The sequence below is a fragment of the Alosa alosa genome, chromosome 16 (genome assembly GCF_017589495.1).
Source record: "Alosa alosa isolate M-15738 ecotype Scorff River chromosome 16, AALO_Geno_1.1, whole genome shotgun sequence".
NCBI lineage: Eukaryota > Metazoa > Chordata > Actinopteri > Clupeiformes > Clupeidae > Alosa > Alosa alosa.
This window is the reverse complement of record NC_063204.1, coordinates 2,571,408-2,584,851: the sequence shown is the minus strand read 5'-3', so window position 1 is coordinate 2,584,851 and position 13,444 is coordinate 2,571,408. Positions and strand designations below refer to the sequence as shown.

Sequence of the window (13,444 nt, the reverse complement as noted above, 5' to 3'; positions counted from 1 at the left end):
GTTAGAGCTTTTTGAACAGTGGGGCACTGAGGTGTAATGTTTGTTGTTGTTTGTTTGTTTGTTTGTTTGTTGCATGGCTTACAGAGTGGTGGCGGTGGGCCAGAGACGGCCACTGCAGCTGGAGGACCTGAGTCCAGTGAGTGAGGAGGACTCTGCCAAGCATGTCTGCTCTACTTTCCAACAGCACTGGAAGGGTCAGGAGGAGGCCGCTGGCAAGGACGAGGTGTAATAATATTGGCAGCAAATCAACTCTTGCAAATGAACTAAACGAGACAGATTTGGGGGAAGATAATGTTATTGAATGTCACTGAAATTGAATCGCCAATTATTATTATTCAATAGACCTCACTCCCACAAACACAGTATTATTATTATTATTATTCAATAGACCCCACTCCCACAAACACACTATTATTATTATTATTATTCAATAGACCCCACTCCCACAAACACACTATTATTATTATTATTCAATAGACCCCATACCCACAAACACACTATTATTATTATTATTATTCAATAGACCCCACTCCCACATATACACTATTATTATTATTATTATTATTATTATTATTCAATAGACCCCACTCCCACATACACACTATTAGCCCATCTGTATCCATCCTCATTCTGCTCTCCCTCTCTTTCTCCCCCTCTCTCTCTCCATCTCTCTCACACAATCCATATTTTGTCCACATTATCTGCTCTTTCTACATGTTGTTCATCATTAAGTAAGGGGTAATGTATTGTTCATCATTAAGTAAGGGGTAATGTATTGTTCATCATTAACTAAGGGATAATGTATTGTCCTTATCGGAAAATGAGTCTGCACAAGGCAAACAGGACCCCGACATGAAGTGGAATCGGACCACACAACCACACATGAATGCTGCAGTGCTACAGATACAGAGCAGTCACACATGTGACTTGTGTAATGTGTCCATATGGCTTGACTGTAAATGTGTATCTTAGTGTCCGTGTGGTCCACTCTCTCTCCTGTAGAACGCTGACGGGGCAGAGGCGGAGGGGCTCTTGTTTGCTGGCTCTGTCCACCAGGGCTTCCGCCTCCTCCACGCCCTCTGGTTGACCTTCTCCCCGTCCCTGCTCCAGGTGGGCCTCCTGAGGCTACTCACAGACCTGCTGGAGCTGCTGGCTCCCCTGGCCCTCAGGTAGGACCTGCCATCTCCTACACACACCTGCCCTCAGGTACTGTAGGACCTGCCATCTCTTATATACACCTGCTCTCAGGGATCTCTTACATACACCTGCCCTCAGGTAGGACCTGCCATCTCCTACACACACCTGCCCTCAGGTACTGTAGGACCCGCCATCTCTTATGTACACCTGCTCTCAGGTATCTCTTACATACACCTGCCCTCAGGTAGGACCTGCCATCTCTTACATACACCTGCCCTCAGGTATCTCTTACATACACCTGCTCTCAGGTAGGACCTGCCATCTCTTACATACACCTGCCCTCAGGTAGGACCCGCCATCTCTTATATACACCTGCCCTCAGGTAGGACCTGCCATCTCTTACATACACCTGCCCTCAGGTAGGACCCGCCATCTCTTACATACACCTGTCCTCAGGTATCTCTTACATACACCTGCCCTCAGGTAGGACCTGCCATCTCCTACACACACCTGCCCTCAGGTAGGACCCGCCATCTCTTATATACACCTGCTCTCAGGTAGGACCTGCCATCTCTTACATACACCTGCCCTCAGTTATCTCTTACATACACCTGCCCTCAGGTAGGACCTGCCATCTCTTACATACACCTGCCCTCAGGTATCTCTTACATACACCTGCCCTCAGGTAGGACCTGCCATCTCTTACATACACCTGCCCTCAGGTATCTCTTACATACACCTGCCCTCAGGTAGGACCTGCCATCTCTTACATACACCTGCCCTCAGGTAGGACCCATGATCTCACATACACCTGGCTCTCAGGTATGACCTGTGACCTCTCGCATACACCTGAGCATCCTCTCATTCTGAACCACCCTCATCCTCTCCTCTACAGACTGCTAATAACAAAGGCACCCAAATAGGCCCTCAACAGCCTCCGAATTACCCCTCAATGTCAACAACCCCTCAGGTATGGGACCTGTGTCTCACAGACACCTGAGCATCCCTGCGACCTTAAAGCAGCATACACCTGAGCATCCCCACGACCTTAAAGCAACATACACCTGAGCATCCCCGCGACCTTAAAGCGACATACACCTGAGCATCCCTGCAATCTTAAAGGAGAACTTGGCAACTATTTCAACGTAATAAACCCGTTTAGAAATCATTTGGATGGTTAAATGACCTGTTCCGGTGAAAATGGTGACTTTCCCCGCTGCCCCTAGCGTCCCCAGGCGGAAAACCAACCTTGCAACATTGAGACTACCGTCCCGGAAAGAGAAGTGAGAAACAAGAAACTCGTTTTAAATCGTGTTTCTTACCTTGTAACATCCACATAGTTCTACCAAACTTATGCTGACCATTCGCTAGCTTGTAAACAAATCCATGCTTTATCGTTACCTTTTTCCACAGTTTGAAATAGCATAATGCACAATTTATCCAGCAGAGGGGGAAATATAGCTAATCCTGGTTTCCCTTTAAAGCGATCAGACACCTGAGCATTTAGGTACCCATTTAGCGCTAAGGGGATATTACCCAATTAGTCTAAAACCTGATAAAAACGGTTACTCTCCCACCCACGACAACAACGTTACATAGTTCAATACCAGTTTCAAGTGTGCATCGGCAATATCAGACTCGGCATGTAAGTGTGTGTAGCATCCAAATGAGATTGAAGCTGTTATTTTAGAATAAATAACTACTTGCTTTAACAACCCTTACTCACTGGTGTTCAGAGCAGTGATATCAAAGCCTCCCCCATCAACCCCTATCGACTCCTCCTCAGGTATGAGACTGCTGATCTCACCTGACACCTGAGCTGAGGAATCCCTAAAACATCCCCATCTACAAGAGTTGTTTTGGGAGATGGGGTGGGGGGTGGGTGTGCATGCAGACTTTCCTCATTTGTTCCTGTTTTTACCCTGAGGAAATGTCCTCTAGTGTCTCCCTCAAAGCATACTCTTATTCCGTCCTTGACTAGAGTTGTCAATGATGCAGTCAGCCAAGGGCTTCAGAGGCATCTGGTGACTTTGATAAAAAAAAGGTGCTGCAATGAGACAAGGACAGACATATACGGAGCCAGTGGTACGAGTCCCCAGGCTTAGTGTTTAGACCAGTGTGAAATGTGAAGTGTCAACCCGTTTACAGTGATACTGCATAGCTAATTACACCTACTCACTGATCCAATGCTAATTCAGAAGTCCAGATGTATGTATCTAAACTTTTCAATATTAATCTCTTTTTATTCTATTTCTCTTCGCATCTAATTCCTGCAGATGGATAATCCTCTTCATTGAGAACCAGGCAGTGTACGACTGGCAAGGGCGCACATACATGCTGGCACTGGTTGGCATCGTCGTTTGCCAATCTCTTGTTGAGCAGCTCTGTGAGAAACACAGTGGGATGACCGAGGCTAAGGTCCAAGTTGCACTGACTGGGATGCTATACAGAAAGGTGCGTCGCAAACGCTGTCTTGCTCACAACAACTACAACAACTTGTGAAGAGGGAATCTCTCTAACCACCACCAATGTGTATAAGTATAAGTATATATATAGTCTTTTGATCCTGTGAGGGAAATTTGGGCTCTGCATTTATCCCAATCCGTGAATTAGTGAAACACACACAGCACACAGTGAACAGTGAACACACAGTGAGGTGAAGCACACACTAATCCTGACACAGTGAGTTGCCTGCTACAGCGGCGCTCGGGGAGCAGTGAGGGTTTAGGTGCCTTGCTCAAGAGCACTTCAGCCGCTCCTACTGGTCGGGGTTCGGACCGGCATCCCTCCGGTTACAAGTCCGAAGCCCTAACCAGTAGCACCCGCCTGGATGAAGCGTGGCAGCCATTATGTACCAGAACGCTGGGTGGAGGTGTTGAGTGAGGGAGTGAATGAGCCAATTACACTGGGGGATGATTACAGGGCCAGATTAAATGAGCCAAATTGGGAATTTAGCCAGGACACCGGGGAACCCCCTACTCTTTGCGATAAGTGCCATGGGATCTTTAATGACCACAATGAGTCAGGTGCTCAGTTGAACGTCTCAGCCGAAGGACGGATATCTCGGGTTCAGTATCTTCCCCTAAGAGAGTGAGTGGACACGTGTATCTTCTCCTAAGAGAGTGGACACGTGTATCTTCTCCTAAGAGAGAGTGGACGCGTGTATCTTCTCCTAAGAGAGAGAGTGGACGCGTGTATCTTCTCCTAAGAGAGTGAGTGGACACGTGTATCTTCTCCTAAGAGAGTGAGTGGACACGTGTATCTTCTCCTAAGAGAGTGGACACGTGTATCTTCTCCTAAGAGAGTGGACACGTGTATCTTCTCCTAAGAGAGTGAGTGGACACGTGTATCTTCTCCTAAGAGAGTGGACACGTGTATCTTCTCCTAAGAGAGTGAGTGGACACGTGTATCTTCTCCTAAGAGAGTGGACACATGTATCTTCTCCTAAGAGAGTGAGTGGACGCGTGTCAGTCTACCTTCTCACTGTCCCTTTTCTGTCAAGACGGTTTTCTTGCTTTGCGTATGAGGCCACTGATGTTGAGTGCAGTGAGATCACAAAGCATGACTGAGGCGAGAGTTTAATCTGACAGCCTGCCATTGTAATGCATGATGATATCGGCCGCTTTTCCACTCGTCTAAAATAACCCTCTGTTCTTCTCTCTTGTGTCACCTCACCCACCACTCACTCACCCACCACTTACACACTCACCCACCACTCAACTCAACTCAACTCAACTCAACTCACTCCCTCCCTTCAATTCATCTCAATCTGCTCACTGCCTCCATTCCTCCACATTCAAAACAACATCAACAACAACAAACAACAGCTCTCATGTGTTTCCAGTCATTCTCATCACCAGGGTGCTGGCGTGGCCGCCCACCTGTCGGGGGACATTGAGAGGGTGGCAGGTCTGGTGGGCACCCTGCCCCTGCTGCTGTCCTGCCCCCTGCGCGTGGCACTGTGCCTGGGCCTGCTTTGGCGGGAGCTGGGCCCCGCCGCCCTGGTGGGCCTCACCGGGCTGCTGCTGCTCATACCGCTCAACTCAGCAGCGGAGCGCAGGGCCAGCCAGCTGAAGGTCAGTGGAGCGCAGGGCCAGCCAGCTGAAGGTCAGTAGAGCGCAGGGCCAGCCAGCTGAAGGTCAGTAGAGCGCAGGGCCAGCCAGCTGAAGGTCAGTGGAGCGCAGGGCCAGCCAGCTGAAGGTCAGTGAGAAGCAGAGCCATGGGGAGGGGGGTGGAGGAGAGGAGGAGGGGTGGAGGAGAGGGGGTGGAGGAGAGGGGGGTAGAGGAGAGGAGGGTGGGGCAAAGGGGAGAGGGGTGGGGTGGGAGAGGAGGAGGTAAGGAGGAGGGGTGGAGGAGAGGAGGAAGAGAGGGGGGGGGAGGAGAGGAGGAGTGGGATGAAGATAATGGAGAGGAGAGGGCTGGGGAGAGGAGGGGTGGAGGAGGAGGACAGGAGAGGAGGAGTGGTGATGGAGGGGGGGTGAGGAGGAGGACAGGAGAGGAGGAGATGGGGGCGGGTGGGCTGGGATGAGGTGGTAGAGAGGAGAGGTGACGGGTGGAGGACTAAACTGGTGATGGTGTGTGTGTGTTTGGGGGGACTAAATTGTATTTTTATGGGGGTGGTGATGGTGTGTGTGTGTTTAGGGGGGGGGAGTAATTTCTGCTGTGTCACAGCACATTGGCCGAAGGACGGTCATTTTTCTATTTATCTTTTTTGGTTTAGATGCCAGATCCTACAAAACATGATGGGCCGGTGCCTGTGTAAGGTTTTAAATTTGGGGGGTGTAATTGGATGTGCGCCAGTGCATGGCATGTAAACATTAACACCTGTGCTGCTCTGCTGTCTCCAGAGGAGTCAGATGACAGTGAGAGAGGACAGGGAGGCGCTGCTGACAGAGATGCTGGCGGAGATCAAGGTTTGTGTCTGCAGCTGCTGCTGCTGTTATTCTGTACACCTCCACTCTGCTGCTGTTATTCTGTTCACCTCCACTCTGCTGCTGTTATTCTGTTCACCTCCACTCTGCTGCTGTTATTCTGTTCACCTCCACTCTGCTGCTGTTATTCACCTCCACTCTGCTGCTGTTATTCACCTCCACTCTGCTGCTGTTATTCTGTTCACCTCCACTCTGCTGCTGTTATTCACCTCCACTCTGCTGCTGTTATTCTGTTCACCTCCACTCTGCTGCTGTTATTCTGTACACCTCCACTCTGCTGTTGTTATTCTGTTCACCTCCACTCTGCTGCTGTTATTCTGTACACCTCCACTCTGCTGCTGTTATTCACCTCCACTCTGCTGCTGTTATTCTGTACACCTCCACTCTGCTGCTGTTATTCACCTCCACTCTGCTGCTGTTATTCTGTTCACCTCCACTCTGCTGCTGTTATTCTGTTCACCTCCACTCTGCTGCTGTTATTCACCTCCACTCTGCTGCTGTTATTCTGTACACCTCCACTCTGCTGCTGTTATTCACCTCCACTCTGCTGCTGTTATTCTGTTCACCTCCACTCTGCTGCTGTTATTCACCTCCACTCTGCTGCTATTCTATTTCCACTCTGCTGTTATTCTGTTCACCTCCACTCTGCTGCTGTTATTCACCTCCACTCTGCTGCTGTTATTCTGTTCACCTCCACTCTGCTGCTGTTATTCTGTTCACCTCCACTCTGCTGCTGTTATTCACCTCCACTCTGCTGCTGTTATTCACCTCCACTCTGCTGCTGTTATTCTGTTCACCTCCACTCTGCTGCTGTTATTCACCTCCACTCTGCTGCTGTTATTCTGTTCACCTCCACTCTGCTGCTGTTATTCTGTACACCTCCACTCTGCTGCTGTTATTCTGTACACCTCCACTCTGCTGCTGTTATTCTGTTCACCTCCACTCTGCTGCTGTTATTCTGTACACCTCCACTCTGCTGCTGTTATTCACCTCCACTCTGCTGCTGTTATTCTGTACACCTCCACTCTGCTGCTGTTATTCACCTCCACTCTGCTGCTGTTATTCTGTTCACCTCCACTCTGCTGCTGTTATTCTGTTCACCTCCACTCTGCTGCTGTTATTCACCTCCACTCTGCTGCTGTTATTCTGTACACCTCCACTGCTGCTGTTATTCACCTCCACTCTGCTGCTGTTATTCTGTACACCTCCACTCTGCTGCTGTTATTCACCTCCACTCTGCTGCTGTTATTCTGTTCACCTCCACTCTGCTGCTGTTATTCACCTCCACTCTGCTGCTGTTATTCTGTACACCTCCACTCTGCTGCTGTTATTCACCTCCACTCTGCTGCTGTTATTCTGTTCACCTCCACTCTGCTGCTGTTATTCTGTACACCTCCACTCTGCTGCTGTTATTCTGTACACCTCCACTCTGCTGCTGTTATTCTGTTCACCTCCACTCTGCTGCTGTTATTCTGTACACCTCCACTCTGCTGCTGTTATTCTGTACACCTCCACTGCTGCTGTTATTCACCTCCACTCTGCTGCTGTTATTCTGTACACCTCCACTCTGCTGCTGTTATTCACCTCCACTCTGCTGCTGCTATTCTGTTCACACCCACTCTGCTGCTGTTATTCACCTCCACCTGCTGCTGTTATTCTGTTCACCTCCACTCTGCTGCTGTTATTCACCTCCACTCTGCTGCTGTTATTCACCTCCCCTGCTGCTGTTATTCTGTCTTCACCTCCACTCTGCTGCTGTTATTCACCTCCACTCTGCTGCTGTTATTCACCTCCACTCTGCTGCTGTTATTCACCTCCACTCTGCTGCTGTTATTCTGTTCACCTCCACTCTGCTGCTGTTATTCTGTTCACCTCCACTCTGCTGCTGTTATTCTGTACACCTCCACTCTGCTGCTGTTATTCACCTCCACTCTGCTGCTGTTATTCTGTTCACCTCCACTCTGCTGCTGTTATTCTGTTCACCTCCACTCTGCTGCTGTTATTCACCTCCACTCTGCTGCTGTTATTCTGTACACCTCCACTCTGCTGCTGTTATTCTGTACACCTCCACTCTGCTGCTGTTATTCACCTCCACCTGCTGCTGTTATTCTGTTCACCTCCACTCTGCTGCTGTTATTCACCTCCACTCTGCTGCTGTTATTCTGTTCACCTCCACTCTGCTGCTGTTATTCTGTACACCTCCACTCTGCTGCTGTTATTCACCTCCACTCTGCTGCTGTTATTCTGTTCACCTCCACTCTGCTGCTGTTATTCACCTCCACTCTGCTGTTGTTATTCTGTTCACCTCCACTCTGCTGCTGTTATTCTGTACACCTCCACTCTGCTGCTGTTATTCTGTTCACCTCCACTCTGCTGCTGTTATTCTGTTCACCTCCACTCTGCTGCTGTTATTCACCTCCACTCTGCTGCTGTTATTCTGTTCACCTCCACTCTGCTGCTGTTATTCACCTCCACTCTGCTGCTGTTATTCTGTTCACCTCCACTCTGCTGCTGTTATTCACCTCCACTCTGCTGTTGTTCACCTCCACTCTGCTGCTGTTATTCACCTCCACTCTGCTGTTGTTGTTCACCTCCACTCTGCTGCTGTTATTCTGTACACCTCCACTCTGCTGCTGTTATTCTGTTCACCTCCACTCTGCTGCTGTTATTCTGTTCACCTCCACTCTGCTGCTGTTATTCTGTTCACCTCCACTCTGCTGTTGTTCACCTCCACTCTGCTGCTGTTATTCACCTCCACTCTGCTGTTGTTCACCTCCACTCTGCTGTTGTTGTTCACCTCCACTCTGCTGCTGTTTGGGCTTCGGAATATCTATCTGTGTTACAACTCAAGCTTTGACACTTGAAAATCTGTGTGTTAACCAAACAACCAAACAGCTTCTCAACCAAACAACTGCATTCAAATGTTTTGTATTAGAAACAAATGTAGGAATGACTACTTTGTCTCTTCAAAATGAATGAATGCAAATTATCTGTATTCAAACAAATACAGAAATTACTGTATGTTAATTATTACATTTAGAAGGTTGCCACTAAACATTTAAAACATCTTTACCATTTCTGAATTTGCACTGCGGACCTTTATTAGTATACTTATGTTGTAAATACACAACACAATGAAATGGCAAATGCATACATTAAAACTACCATTGACATGAGGTGACTATAATCATCTTACGTATCATTTTAACAGTCTTTACTATTTTAATCACTACCTCTGCTTGTAGTGTCTCATTGGTCATATCCTGCTTATGCGTTTCCCCTCCATGAGCCCTGGGTCCTGCCTCCATGACCCCATGCTGGTCCTGTCTCTTCTGACCCCATGCTGGTCCTGTCTCTTGCTGGTCCTGCCTCTTCTGACCCCATGCTGGTCTTGTCTCTTGCTGGTCCTGCCTCTTCTGACCCCATGCTGGTCCTGTCTCTTGCTGACCCCATGCTGGTCCTGTCTCTTGCTGGTCCTGCCTCTTGCTGACCCCATGCTGGTCCTGTCTCTTGCTGACCCCATGCTGGTCCTGTCTCTTGCTGGTCCTGCTGGTCCTGTCTCTTGCTGACCCCATGCTGGTCCTGTCTCTTGCTGGTCCTGCCTCTTGCTGACCCCATGCTGGTCCTGTCTCTTGCTGGTCCTGTCTCTTGCTGACCCCATGCTGGTCCTGCTGGTCCTGTCTCTTGCTTAGCCCATGCTGGTCCTGTCTCTTGCTGGTCCTGTCTCTTGCTTAGCCCACGCTACACTTGAGCCTCTGCTCCATCTATTCTAATCCCTCCTGCCTGACCCACTTAGCATTCCTCCCGGGGTCAGGGATGCTTTTATATCCCCACAGAGCGCCCACACACACACACACACACACACACACACACACACACACACAGTGATGTTGTAATCCACAATAGATGCAAATTTAATACAGAAGACATCTGAAAATAAAAAAGATTACACGCTCCTCACTGTTTGCGTATTCACCCCAGTCGGAGTGCATTTGGGAGGCTTGTTTGGGAGGCTTGCCATTTTCTCTCTGCTAACTGGAAGCACTAGTGGTTCTCTTCATGTTGAATGTGTAGGCAGTCACACAAGGGTGCCAGCGCAAGCAGGCAGAACTGAGGGCGTGCCCAGATTCATGGGCTATGCCAAGCACCACTGGAGCCAGAACCTCTGCTGGCATGAATGGCAATATAAGAGGCTTTTCAAAGACAGAAAGAATGCCCTCTGTGCATTCACCCATTCTACAACTCAAAGCCATAGAAAGAATGATTCCACTCTGGTATGCAGCTGCAATGTGAGTGTGTGTTTGTGTGTGTGTGTCTTTGTGTGTGTGTGTGTATGTGTGTCTTTGTGTGTGTGTGTGTGTGTGTGTGTGCATATTGTGTGTGTCTTTGTGTGTGTGTAGCGTAATGTGTGTGTGTGTGTGTGTGTATTGCCTTGTGTGTGTGTGATAGGTATTATTGTGTGCAAAAAGCGTGTGTCGCGTCGTGTGTGTGTCGGTGTGTGTGTTATTGTGTGTGTGCGGTGTGTGTGTCTTTTTGTGTGTGTGTGTGTGTATGCGTGTGTGTGTGTCTTTGTGTGTGTGTGTGTGTGTGCAGTGTGCGTGTGTCTTTGTGTGTGTGTGTGTGTGTGTGTGTGTGTGTGTGTGTGCGTGTGCATCTCCATCCCTGTGTGAATACAGTGCTGTCACTCATCAGAATGACATGCTTGCTCATTCTCTCATCTCTGTGCATCTCTCCTCCTTGCATGCGTTGTGTGTGTGTGTGTGTGTGTGTGTGTGTGTGTGTGTGTGTGTGTGTGTGTGTGTGTGTGTGTGTGTGTGTGAGTGCAGATGCTGAAGCAGTTGGCCTGGGAGGCCTGGTTCCAGGATCGTGTGACAGCGGCACGAGAGAGAGAGCTGGAGACGCTAAGCATTCTGGGATATCTGACGGCCTTTCTTATGCTGAGCCGCGTGTGTGAGCCCTTCCTGGTATGCGGTCACTTTCTTATTTCTCTACTTGCTACTCTCAGGGATGGGCAGTATTTATGTTATATGATTATTGATGATATTATGATGTAGTTAAAATACTAATTTCAAATACAAAGTAGCATTTTGTCATTTGTATTTTGAGTTGAAGAAAATGGCTTCGTATTTTGGATCAAAATACTTTATAGGCGTGTATTTTTGTAGTTGTGATGACATCATAAGTGCAAAACAATGAATGTAGCCTCTGACTGATGCTGACTGATACAGTAATTTGCCCAGACTTGTTGTGATCAGAATATTGAGATTCAGGAAGATGATCCAGTGCAAGATGAGTAATGTGTAGGTTGTTCACACACACACACACACACACACACACAATACACTCCCTCTAACACCCTCAAGTTTCTTGAGAACTTTAATCATTAGTTTTGTGAGAAGTTCCAATCGGAACACATGGAACCGGTTATGTGGTTTCCCTGTAATATTGCTCACATGTTGCCCCATGTAGCACCAAAAGTAACACGATGAAAAGTTCATATTTATCCCCCTTGGCGTCAATATAAGTAAGAGATAATGTATAGAACGCCGTTCATTATTGGGAAAATAAGTCCCGACAGGGCTTAACTGACCCCACGACAGCGGAGGAGTCTTGTTTAAGCCTGAAGGGACTTATTTTCCCAATAATGACTGGCGTTCTATACATTATCCCGCTTATTACACGGCTACTTGCCAAAACGAAAATCCACGTCCACGATATGTCTCTTTACATTTATTTGTTACCGTTTCGTGGTGGCTTTTGCAGAGAAACAAATAGTTTGCAACACACGCTGAACTTGAATCAAACATTCTTTAGAACACAGCTGATCAACCGTCTGCTTTCACTTTTGAATGAAGTTCCAATGCAAGAAGTGACCGGACTACTTGCGGAGTGATATTAAAAACTTAAATCAGTAGCACAAAACCCGTTGCCATTGACAGCGGTAATTATATGTTTGCAGCGGTAATTACATAAAAATATTTTACCGTAGAACGTTGGGAAATCCTATTCAAGTCAATGGAGCGTTCTACTAGCATTGTGAAGAGCCGTATAATACAGTAACACCATTTAGCGCTTACACGGTACCCAGTTAATTAAAAAAACACCTAACTCCCTACATATCCTTAGTTCATATCCTTAGCCTTAGGTCAACTGTATATTACAGCCTAATGAAATGACCGTTTTACAAATAGCATAGCCAACATGGTCATTGCTGTCTCTGCGGCCATCTTAACAGGATGAACGGTGCTCAATGGCAAAGCTCCTGAATCATTCTCATCGCCTTCTCCTTGCTTGCTTGTTGTGTCAGAGGTTTCATTTGATTTTCTTTTAACTGACCTAGTCTTAAACTACCAATCCATGATCTTGACATTTTACTGTTTAAATTTACATGCGAGTTGATGCAATATTGAAAACAGTTCATCATCAACAGATCATCATCATCATCATCATCATCATTTGCTACTGTGGAGCACACACATAGGCAGGAACAGGAACACTGATACAAAAAACATTATATTTGACCATATCTACACATGGACTTCTAATGGTGTACGGACCACACTATGATAAACACTGATCTGAAGTAAACACAGCGGACCACATTGTGAAAGAATTAAAAGACCTTAAGTGGTATGTGATGTTGAAGTAATGATAGTTATTACAGTAAACATGCCTCCACTGTGTTCCCAGGTGTGTCTGTCCAGCCTGGGGGCATTTGTCCTGATGCATGATGGGAATGTTCTCACCGCAGCACAAGTGTTCACCTCCATCTGGCTCCTCCGGCTACTGCGCCCGCCACTGTTCCACCTCCCGAACCTCTCGCCCATCTTGACTCAGGTAGCACACACACACACACACATATGCACACACACACACACACGCACGCACGCACACTCACACACACACACACACACATGCACACACGCACACTCACACACGCACACACACACACACACACACACACACACACACTCACACACGCACACTCACACACACACACACACAGACACGCACACACAGACACGCGCACACACACGCGCACGCACACGCACGCACGCACACTCACACACACATATGAGGGGCCGTCTAGGCCTTAATTCATACTTGGTTGATTTTTTCCTCCACCACTAGGGTCTACACGAACATTGTTGATGTGGGTCCTGCCCCTTCCTTTGATTTTAATTGGCTAGCTAGAGAGAAGTGACATTGACAAACCAATCAGGAACTGAGAAATCAAACTCCTTCCGTTTCATGCAAACTCCCTTCCGTTTCATGCAAACTCTCTCACACACACCACTATACTCTCTCACATATACTACTATACTCTTCAAGATACACCACTATATACTCTCACATTCACTACTATACTCTCTTGC

General features: G+C 47.7%; 1 protein-coding gene across 1 annotated transcript in view; it reads left to right on the top strand.

Annotated features, from left to right (window-relative positions):
• Positions 1-13,444, top strand: part of abcc13 (ATP-binding cassette, sub-family C (CFTR/MRP), member 13) — a 32,338-nt gene that overhangs the window by 3,147 nt on the left and 15,747 nt on the right. The window contains exons 4-10 of the mRNA XM_048266947.1: positions 85-223; positions 1,003-1,169; positions 3,414-3,591; positions 4,965-5,213; positions 5,985-6,050; positions 10,895-11,032; positions 12,759-12,905. Coding sequence (XP_048122904.1) covers positions 85-223; positions 1,003-1,169; positions 3,414-3,591; positions 4,965-5,213; positions 5,985-6,050; positions 10,895-11,032; positions 12,759-12,905 — 1,084 coding nt within the window. The remainder of the gene's footprint in view (positions 1-84; positions 224-1,002; positions 1,170-3,413; positions 3,592-4,964; positions 5,214-5,984; positions 6,051-10,894; positions 11,033-12,758; positions 12,906-13,444) is intronic.